This window comes from Cherax quadricarinatus, chromosome 8, assembly GCF_038502225.1.
Source record: "Cherax quadricarinatus isolate ZL_2023a chromosome 8, ASM3850222v1, whole genome shotgun sequence".
Lineage (NCBI taxonomy): Eukaryota > Metazoa > Arthropoda > Malacostraca > Decapoda > Parastacidae > Cherax > Cherax quadricarinatus.
In genome coordinates, this window is record NC_091299.1 from 40,986,923 (window position 1) to 40,998,963 (window position 12,041).

The 12,041-nt window shown below is 40.1% G+C and overlaps 1 protein-coding gene across 1 annotated transcript in view; it reads left to right on the forward strand.

Moving 5' to 3' along the window:
* Set1 (SET domain containing 1) overlaps positions 1-12,041 on the forward strand; it is a gene marked incomplete in the record, with an annotated part of 508,988 nt that overhangs the window by 64,577 nt on the left and 432,370 nt on the right. Inside the window, 1 exon segment of the mRNA XM_070083037.1 lies at positions 2,935-3,052. Within this exon segment, the coding sequence (XP_069939138.1) occupies positions 2,935-3,052 (118 nt within the window).

Consider the following 12,041-nt stretch of genomic DNA (forward strand, 5'->3'; position numbering starts at 1 on the left):
GAGGAGAGTGGAAAGAGAGGTTATTGTTTGGAAGGGAAATCCCCCTCCATAAGGACTCGAGGTCATTTCAGGGGTCACTTCCCTAGCTTAAATATAGATTTACATGCAGAAAAGAATACCAAATAAATGTAAAACACTAATAAAATGTTAAAGAACATTGGTAATAGGGGTAGTTGACGAGTGGAACGGTCTGCCTAGTAGGGTGATCAAAGTTAAACATTGGGTAGTTTCAAATTTAAGTTGGGTAAATACATGAGTGAGAGGGGTTGGTTTGAATCGGGCTTGCACATGAGTAAATAGGTTTATCAAAGCTTATTGCTTGGGTAGCAGTTATGCTGTTAGTGGGTTGGATTTGTGAAGGACCTGCCTAGTATGGGCCAACAGACCTATTGCAGTGTTCCTCCTTTCTTATGTTCTAAAAGCTATGACTTGGGTAGTTTCAAATTTAGCTTGGATAAATACATGAGTGAGAGGGGTTGGATTTGAGTCGGACTTGCCCCTGAGCTTATTGCTTGGGTAGCATTTGTTCGGTTAGTCAGTTGGATTTGTGAAGGACCTCCCTAGTATGGGCCAACAGGCCTATTGCAGTGTTCCTCCTTTCTTATGTTCTTATATTCTAAAAGCTATGGCTTGGGTAGTTTCAAATTTAGGTTAGATAAATACATGAGTGAGAGGAGTTGGATTTGAGTCAGACTTGCACCTGAGCTTTTTACTCGGGGAGCATTTGTTCTGTTAGTGGGTTGGATTTGTGAAGGACCTGCCTAGTATGGGCCACCAGGCCTGTTGCAGTGTTCCTCCTTTCTTAAGTTCTTATGTTGTTATTTTAATATCACACTTACCTTTGTGAACATTAAAATGGTATAAAATACCGACAGGTTGTTAGGTAAGACACATACCCAACATTTAGGTATCTTTATTTTGAAACGTTTCGCCTACACAGTAGGCTTCTTCAGTCGAGTACAGAAAAGTTGATAGAAGCAGAAGATACTTGGAGACGATGTAATCAGTCCATCACCCTTGAAGTTTTGAAGTGGTCAGTCCCTCAGTCTGGAGAAGAGTGTTGTTCCATAGTATGAAACAATATGGAGTTCAAGTGACAGGATGGAGCCTTATATAACGCCAGGAGGTGAGATGTAGGCCACTAGTAGAGGTAAGAATGTTGTCATTGGAAGGTCAGGTCCCTCTCAAATCTCGCCGTTCTCACTAGTAGAAGTTGACAAAGTTGATTTCAGGTCTGTACCAATTTACCCTTGCATTGCAGTGTCTGACAGAGTGAACATTAAAATGGTATGAAATACCGACAGGTTGTTAGGTAAGACACATACCCAACATTTAGCTATCTTTATTTCGAAACGTTTCGCCTACACAGTAGGCTTCTTCAGTCGAGTACAGAAAAGTTGACTGAAGAAGCCTACTGTGTAGGTGAAACGTTTCAAAATAAAGATACCTAAATGTTGCATATGTGTCTTAACCTAACAACCTGTCAGTATTTTATACCATTTTAATGTTGACTCTGTCAGGCACTGCAACGCAAGGGTATCTTGGTACAGACCTGAAATCAACTTTGTCAACTTCTACTAGTGAGAATGGCGAGATTTGAGAGGGACCTGACCTTCCAACGACAACATTCTTACCTCTACTAGTGGCCTACATCTCACCTCCTGGCGTTATATAAGGCTACATCCTGTCACTTGAACTCCATATTGTTTCAGACTATGGAACAATGCTCTTCTCCAGACTGAGGGACTGACCACTTCAAAACTTCAAGGGTGATGGACTGATTACATCGTCTCCAAGTATCTTCTGCTTCTATCAACTTTTCTGTACTCGGCTGAAGAAGCCTACTGTGTAGGCAAAACATTTCAAAATAAAGATACCTAAATGTTGCATATGTGTCTTACCTAACACACTTACCTTTATTGAAGACACTCCAGTACAACCATCGACTTTAGTACCAAAACCTCTACCATCCACCTCAGCCCAGTAGGGCCACAGCATAACTCTCCACTCTATTCACAATCATCCACAAACACCAGCACCCTGAATTTAAGGTAAGAAATACTATTATTTCTGTTACATTTGTAGTCTCGAGCAGTAAAAACAACATAATACATCACAACAATGAACTAAAACTACATATTCACTTTTATTTTTGTTAGATGTGGAGGCCTAAAAAAAAAGTTTGGCTTTTTGGGGGGGCTCCCAGGAACGTAACCCTATTTTTTCCCATAAGTTCTTCAGTTCATCTAACACGATTTTTACCTAACACGGCATTTTCAGGAGTGTAACTACCGTGCTAAATGATGGTCTACTGTATAATAATAATGTACTATATAATAATATTTATAATAATAGACAGCTTCAAAAGGTCATCACTAGATGGCAGTGTTTACCACAACAAAGCTGGAGCAGTTGTGGCCGCCTCCACCTGTTACATAATGATATTTTATTCATTCTAGAGTATATATCAGGTTTCTTTGTTATTTATATTGTTTATTATGTCACATTAGATGAACTGTGATATTTAAATAAACAGTATAGATAATATTGGCGAAATTATTCAAGGAGTATTTTGTCCGGTCTTCAGACAAACTCTCGTCCGCCGACGATACCACTACATGAATGGCATATTTTATTCATTCTAGAGTATATATCAGGTTTCTATGTTATTTATATTGTTTATTATGTCATATTAGATGAATTGTGATAGATAAATAAGCCATAGAGGTGATATTAGGGAAATTATTAAAGTACAGAATTCCACTGGAATGGATTAATTCCATTTCAGTTAATTTAAATGAGGAAAATTGACTCTGCAAACGAGCAAATCCAGATGCGAGCAAGGTCATGGAATGGATTAAACTCGTGAGTGGAGGTTCCACTGTATTTTCTTTTGCCTTGATAAATTTTGACCCGTTTTGTTCTCCTTTTCAGATTTGAGGGTATTGTAGAAGGTGACCCCACTTATCCTCCTGTTGTACTCCGTGATCCACGCAAACAAAAAATATGGATTCGACCAGAAACTATGGACCTAACTGTTCCCCGGTTTAAGGCAAGTTAGAAGGTATTTTCTTATATTATCATTAAGTTGTATCACAATGGCTCCGTGGAAAAATGTTCTCTTGTGTCTCATAAATTAGTTAATACAGTAGACTTTCATTTAACCCGGTTTTGTTTGGCACGTTTTGGTTATAGCACTATTGAAGAATTGCAGCAGGTCAGCCATCACTAATCCAGCATCATTGAGACCTGTAGTGTGCTGGATTAGTGAGTTTGCCGGATTACAGAGTGGTTAGGTTAGAATACACCTAATTAACCTATCAGTAGAGAGACTGCTACATCTTCCTCATTTTCATCACTTCTTTCTCCTCCACTGGCTTGCTGCTGTAGATTTACAACCATCTTCACAATTTCTGAGTCAGTATAATGATTTGAGTCATTATAATGATGAAATTTGGAATTATGCTAGCTGAAATTAGTGCTAGATTGTTGATGGAACCGGATAACTGATTGCCGGATTAGTAGTGGCTGACCTGTATAACACGTCGTAAAATTAACTTAACATGGTTCAATTTGTTGGAGGGGAAAAAATTTGGATCCTTCTCTACTGCCACCCCTGCCACCCTCCACCACCGTCCACCATCCTCCACCACTCCCACCACCCTTGTTCTAGCCTTCGGTTCATACATGTGTAGGACCATCCTCTGTTAGTTAAATATGAGTAAATATGAGTTTGTGTGATTGACTGATTTACTGACTGACTGATAGATTGACTGACTTGCTGAATTACTTGACTAACTGACAGATTGACTTACTGACTGATTTACTGACTGACTTGACTGACTTACTGACTGACTGGTTGACTTCCTGACTTGACTGATTTACTGACTTGGCAAATTGACTGGCTGACTGACTGACTTAACTGACTTGACTGACTGACTTGCTGACTTGCTGACTGACTGTATTACTGACTGACTTACTGAATTGACTTACTGACATGTCTGACTGACTTAGTAACTTGACTGATTTATGCACACTCTGGTCAACCATCAACTTCAGTACCAGAACCTCGTCCATCCACCTCAGCCCAGTAGGGCCACAGCATAACTCTCCACTCTCATCCACAAACACCAGCACCCACAATTTAAGGGAAGAAATACAGTGGACCCCCACCTTACGATGTTAATCCGTTCCTGAGAGCTCATCGTAAGCCGAAAGTATCGTTAGCCTAATTAATTTTCCCTATAAGAAATAATGGAAATCAAATTAATCCGTTCCTGATACCCCAAAGTATAAAAAAAAAATTTTTTTACCAGATGAAATATTAATTTTAATACATACAAACTGAAGACATGCACAGTTACTACTCTACTAAGAATAGAATACATGACACTTACCTTTATTGAAGATCTGGTGATGATTGATGGGATGGGAGGAGGGGAGAGTGTGGAAGTTATTGTTTAGAAGGGGAATCCCCTTCCATTAGGACTTAAGGTAGCAAGTCGTTTTCCGGGGTTACTTCCCTTCTTCTTTTAATGCCACTAGGACCAGCTTGAGAGTCACTGGACCTCTGTCGCACAACAAACCTGTCCATAGAGCTCTGTATCTCCCGTTCCTTTAAGACTTTCCTAAAATGGGCCATAACATTGTCATTGTACAGGTTGCCAACACGGCTTGCAGTAACTGTGTCAGGGTGATTTTCATCCGTAAAGGTTTGCAGTTCAACCCACTTTGCAAACATTTCCTTAATCTCTCTTTTCAATTCCATACTAATTCTTGCCCTTTGTACCACAGGGATGGCACTAGAAGCTTTCTTGGGGTCCATGATGACTTATTTTGCAGGTACAAGCACTAAAAACACTGGGATAATGTGAAATGTACCGAATGTATGCGTAGATGCGACTGCACTGGCTGGCTTGTAAACACTGGCTCTGAGGCCACATGTGGGACGTGTCCTGGATGAATCACGTAAGGCGAATTTTTTATCGTGAGACGAGGCAAAATTTTTGTGTTCAAATGTTTCGTATGGCGGATTTAACGTAACGCTGTGCGTTCGTAAGGCGGGGGTCCACTGTACTATTATTTCAGTTGCATTTGTAATCTTAAGCAGTAAAAACAACATAATACAACACGACAATGAACCACAATTGCCTATTCACTTTTATTTTTGTAAGATCTGTTGATCTAAAAAAAGGTTGTTTGGCTTTTTTGGGGGCTCTCAGGAACGTAACCCTATTTTTCCCATAAGCTCTTCAGTTTGTCTAATGTCTAACAGTTTTAACTACCACGGCGTTCTGAGGAACGTAACTACCGTGTTAACCCTTTGGGGGTTTCGGATGTACTGGTACGCCTTACGACCCAGGGTTTTTGACGTACTAGTACGCCTTACGACCCAGGTTTTTTGACGTACTAGTACACCTAAATTCTAGCGCCCTCAAATCTAGTGAGAGAGAGCTGGTAGGCCTGCATATGAAAGAATGAGTCTATGTGGTCAGTGTGCGCAATATAAAAAAAATCCTGCGGCACACAGTGCGTAATGAGAAAAAAAAAACTTTGACCGTGTTTTTGGATTAAAACAGCGAATTTGCACTGTATTTTCGTATGGTATTTATTGTTGTATTCTAGTTTTCTTGGTCTCATTTTATAGAATGGAAGACATATTACAGAAATTGAGATGATTTTGACTGGTTTTACAATGAAAAGTACCTTGAAATTGAACTCCAAGTAGCAGAAATGTTCAATTTGTACCAAAGTTCAAAAGTAAGCAAATCATGCTAAGCGTCCAATACACATCAACTAGTGAGTCTAATATTCTTTCACAAGTGCGCTGATATTATTTATACCATTTCTACACTAATGCAATAGTCTGCATAACAGTAAATCTTATTTTTTTTTGCGAGAATAAAAATTCAAAGTGGAAAGCAAAAGAAATATAACAGGGGCCTGAGGATGTGACTAACGAACAGAGAACTTGTTATTTTGGTGCCAGGAATGTCTTTCTTGTTTATTCTAGACCCTATTCGGAAATTGGCATCTTTTGAAATTTGTGTGAAATTGGCAAAATTGCTAAATTCTGTCCACTTTATTGGATAGTTGAAATTGGGAAATGGGTGTTTCTTGTACTCGTTCGATAGAAAAAGTGAAATTCTAGCGAAATAGTTATGATTTTTGTCGACTAGTACACTGGAATTGGCCGAAAATAGGGCTCAAAGTGTGCAAAATCGCCGATGCGTAAACATCGTCGAGACCGCTAACTTTGTGAGAGCATAATTCCGTAAGTTTTCCATCAAATTTCATACTTTTGGTGTCATTATGATTGGGAAAAGATTCCCTATCCTTTCATAAGAAAAAAAAAATTTTTTTTTTTAAATTTGGCCAACCCTGAGAACAAGTCTCTGAGAGGACCTGTCTACCCCCAAAGGGTTAAATGACGGTCTGCTGTATATACATAAGTATACAGGTCTCCCTCAACATTAACATTTTCAACTTTTGCGGGTTTCACACATTCGTGAATTCCTAACCGCCAGATTCCCAGGCGCCAAATCATATTTAAATTTCCCACCGCCCGCGAGTCCCTACTACCCTCCCTCTGAGCCCTGCAATTGGCAGCCAGCCCTCCCACCACTCAGTGTGGTGAGTGTTTTGTTTGTTCATTATTTGCTATTAAACTACAGTATAAATAATGTCAACCCATTCATGACTGCATATTGGAATGGCCATTCAGACAGGTATTGGAAAGTGACATCATATGTTTACTCTTGAACATGGCAAAGAATCAAACATTTCTGCTACTACTACTACTACTACTAATAATAATAATAATAATATAGAATTTAAGAAGGAAATTGTACAAAAATACGAGGGTTGAAGCAGTGGTGGAGGAAGTGGTTGAGGCGTCATCAGTCAGTGTGGTCTTGTTTATGCTGGAGTGAGCAATAGTCTCTGTGCTTTTCCAAACATTTCACAATAATTCATTGTGTTTGGTGGTTGTAGATTGAGTGCGACTGGAGTGGTTGAGGCAGTGGTTGAGGCAGCAGTGGTTGCAGCAATGGTTGAGGCAGTGGTTGAGGCAGTGGGTGAGGCAGCAGTTGAGGCAGTGGTATTTAATAACATCTGTGTTATTAATGATAGTAATACCTATTAATAACATTTATTATTATTATTATTATTATTAACATGTATGTTATTAAATACCACTGCCTCAACCACTGCCTCAACCACTGCCTCTACCACTGCCTCTACCACTGCCTCTACCACTGCCTCTACCACTGCCTCTACCACTGCCTCTACCACTGCCTCTACCACTGCCTCAACCACTGCCTCAACCACTGCCTCAACCACTGCCTCTACCACTGCAGTTGCACTCAATCTACAAGCACCAAACACAATGAATTATGTTTGGAAGAGCGTGGAGGCTAATGCTCACTCCAGCATAAACAAAGCCACACTGACTGACGATGCCTCAACCACTTCCTCCTCCACTGCTTCAATCCTCGTATTTTTTTATAATTTCCTTCTTCAATTCTATCGTATTAATAATAATAATTGAAGAAGGAAATTGTACAAAAATACAAGGGTTGAAGCAGTGGTGGAGGAAGTGTCTGAGGCATCGTCAGTCAGTATGGCTTTGTTTATGCTGGAGTGAGCATTAGCCTCCGCACTCTTCGAAACATTTCACAATAATTCATTGTGTTTGGTGCTTGTAGATTGAGTTTAACTGCTACATAATTAACCATGGGCCCAAAGGAATTTGCTAGTGCCAGCCCTTTGGTAAAGAAATTGAGAAACACGATAGAACTGAAGAAAGAAATTGTACCAAAATATGAGCAGTGTGTCACGGTGGTTGAGGCTGTGGTATTTAATGACATACATGTTATTAAACCATAAAATGTATGTATTTAGCACAATATTTTATGATGTTTTCATGTATTTTATGACTGTTCATGGTTCAACAAGTTAAGGAAGAAGTATTGTATTGTATTTCCCTACAGTATATTGGGGCACCAAACATTCGTGATTTTTCAACATTCACAAGGCTCTTGATCCCCCTAACCCTCGCAAATGTTGAGGGAGACCTGTATATTGATTATAATGTTTTTTACCTATGTTCGTGACATTGAGCAAATGCATGTACAGAGGATCCCTGGTTTTTAGCCGGTGTGGAAATTGTACAATTCAGATTTCAAGCACTTACTTTTGGCGAAATTTCCCCCTGGGATTCATACATCCACTTGGAAATCGTTGGTACTAGACACATGTACCTGGGCTGCTCATACGTTCTTGACTCACTCTTGGGCACATTAAGTGTCTTATTTTAGGTTAATATAAACATTTTCATTAATCTATCCGTGATATTTTGTCCAAAATTATATAAGAAACACGTTACATAACATATAAACATGCCTTTGTTACTCGTTCACTAAGGATGTCCCTCTAGTCTTAATGCCATAGTTAATACAGACATTTTCATAGCATTAGAGAAAACTGTGGATTTGCATCTGGCCCAGTCACCGCCCTTAACCCTGTCCCGTAGATCTACGGCTTCATGTTGAGTGTCCAAACCGTAGATCTATGCTAAAATTCTAGCGCCGTCAAATTTAGTGCAAAAGCGCTCATAGGCCTACATGTGAGAGAACGGGTCTGCGCCATAAACAAAAAATCTAGGCGCCCGCATAGCATTGTGGGAACGCCGGCTCAGTTACCCTTGTTCACCATGCCTTGTCGCAAGTCAGCTCTCACTCACCGGAAAATTGAGACTCTCCTCTTCCTCTCTGATAGTTCTGACACTGATGGAAATGAAGACGAATTCTATGGCTTTGATCAGTTAGTGACCGAAAGGAATGACCAGGATATCGATAATAGTGCAGAAAACCCTGACGATCCTCAGCCTTCTACCTCTGGTGTGGGCACTCGTGACTCACGGTCGGTTGTACCTCAATGCAAGAGAAAACTAATATTTTCGCGTGGCCAGGCCTCTGACTTCAGTAATGATGATGATAGTGACGTGGATTGTGATTTTATTGCGCTTGACGATCATTCGAGTAGTGATAGTGAGGAATCATATTCACCAGTGAAGCGTCTGTATGTGCGCCGCCGCATGCACTCGGGTAGTGTACCCTATGCTGTGCCCGGGGGACGGAGTACATCCCGTGGCCCTACACCAGGTTTAGATAGTGATAGTGAGGATGATGTGGCTACACTTGGCATGGATAGGCCACAGGCATCAGTAGATGATGGTAGTGGCACCGCCATGCGTGACTCACCAACCCAGGCTGGGATCCACGCTGCTGACTCAGTTCAAGGACAAAGCGGAGCGTCAGCCACCAGCCCACCACAACTGTAACCACCTGCACAACCAGCCTATGATGTCCAGTATACACCAGCAAACCGTATCTGGGATTGGCAGCAAAATCCCAATTTTGCTCCCAAGCCCCACCACTTTGATGACTCTCAAAGTGGAATTCTACCTACTTGTCCCCTTGGAACCATGGCCAATGAACTGGAATTCTTTGAATTATTCTTTGACCAGCCATTGATGGAAACTATTGTCAGGGAAAGTAATAAGTATTTTGAGTACACCATGGCAAATACGATCATATCACCACAGTCAAGACTACACAGGTGGAAAGAGACGACTGTTGCAGAAATGTATTTGCTTTTTGCGACAATAATGCTTATGCCTCATGTCTATAAGCATAATATAAAAGCATACTGGTCCACAGATTGGCTAATTTCTACCCCAGTCTTCAGTGAAATCATCCCAGTGAACAGGTTTATCTTACTGTTACATATGTTGCACTTCTCTGACAGAACCAGGCCTGACAGAAGTGACAGGTTATACAAGATTAGAAATGTTTTCATGTATCTCAAACAAAAGTTCAGCATATACTTTTATCCATTCAAGAGTCTTGTAATTGACGAGTCTTTGATTTTGTTCAAAGGTAGACTGTCATTCAAGCAGTATATACCAAGCAAGAGGAAACGCTTTGGTATAAAACTGTTTGTACTCTGTGACTGTGACAGTGGCCTGGTGTTGGATATTGTTGTATACACGGGAAGTAAAACATTGAAAGATACCAAGATGTTATTGGGTATCTCAGGTGACGTAGTGAGAAACATGATGGCACCTTATCTTGGTAAGGGGCATACATTATACACCGATAACTGGTACACAAGCCCATTACTAAGTGATTTCATGCGAGTGAACAAGACAGATGTGTGTGGCACAGTGTGTTCTAATCGTAAACATATGCCCAGGCTCAACGCAGGTGCTCGTGGTGATGACGTGCAGGTGTTTACTGCCAATGACATCATGGCATTACGGTGGCATGACAAACGAGATGTCACATTGTTGACAACCATTCACCGTAATGAAATGCAAGACAGTGCCAAAGTTAATCGAGTGACTAATGAACGTATTCGAAAACCAGTGACAGTGATTGATTATACACAAAACATGCGCTTGGTTGACAAATGTGACATGCAGATTGGTTTAGTTGATTGTGTTCGTAAGAGTTGCAAGTGGTACATGAAACTTTTCTTCCATCTCATGGACATTTCAATGCTCAATGCATATAATATGTACCAAATAAAGACTGGCAACAGACCACCATATGGTGAATTTTGTTTGTCTGTTGTCAGACAACTCATAATGAAGTACCAGGTAAGAACACCTGCTATACAACAAGGTCCTTGAATTACTCAGGATATACCCAAGCGTTTGAGGAGGGAAGGTAATCATTTCATAATACAGCTTCCTTCAACTCAGAAGAAATTTGCTCAGAAGAGATGCATCGTCTGTGCACAAACAAAACGATGGCAACAAAGACGCAAAGACACTCGGTTTATGTGTGAGGAATGTAAGGTGCCTCTGTGCATGGTGCCTTGTTTCAAGGAGTTCCACAAGCTCCAGCAGTTCTAAAACCATGTCCAGTGATTGTAAATATGTAAATATACGATAGAACATTAGTATTATACAAGATTTGTGCATGTTTATTGTAATAAACAACAGTGGTAAACAATAATATGATAATGTTGTTGAATTAGACACATGTGCAACTCTTGGGTATCTTTATTGAGGAAACATTTTGCCACACAGTGGCTTCATCGGTCCTTACAAAGGAGAAACTTGAAGAACACCCTTTGATGGACTGACCACATTGACTCAAGGCTGAGGGACTGATTACCTCAATCTCCTCCTGTTCTTCAAGTTTCTCCTTTGTATGGACTGATGAAGCCACTGTGTGGCGAAACGTTTCCTCAATAAAGATACCCAAGAGTTGCACATGTGTCTAATTCAACAACATGTCGGTTCTCTGAACCATTCATCTACAATAATATGATAATAACTTGAGTGCGGTTCTTGTGTTCAATACAGTGAGTTTATATATATACATTATATACAGTATTGGTCTCTCAGGCCCCAAATGTTAGTAGGAAAAGAAAAAAATTGGAAAAGAAAAGAAAAAACTACAAAAACCGCTAAATAAAGTAATGCGCGTATGTGGAATTCGTCGATGTTGCCGCCACCACATCATTTTGGACAAACTTCTTGGCACTGTATCTCGGTAAGTACTGATCAGAATTTTTTTTTTTGTCTTATTACCTTCACAAAAATATGCTCTTTAACCCTTTGAGGGTCCGTCCCGTAGATCTACGGCTTTACATTCAGGGTCCAAACCGTAGATCTACGTCATGAGCTCAGCTCACTCTGATAAACTGTGAGTGGTACATTTGGGCCTAGATATGAGAGAATACATCTATATGGTATGTGTGCACCACATAAAACAGATCCTGCAGCACGCTGTGTATAATGAGAGAAAAAACTGAAATCATGATTTTTCGATTAAAACAGCGACTTTGCAGTGAACGTAGAATATAACTTTGGTATAACTGTGTCTAGCATTAGGAATAATATTAGGAGAGAAGTAAATAATGAAGATGATTGTTATAGGAATGCAGTTAGAAGCCTGAGTAGATCTATAACCCACTATGATAAAATGAACGTAGATAAGTATGTTTATGGAGCAACTTGCAATGTG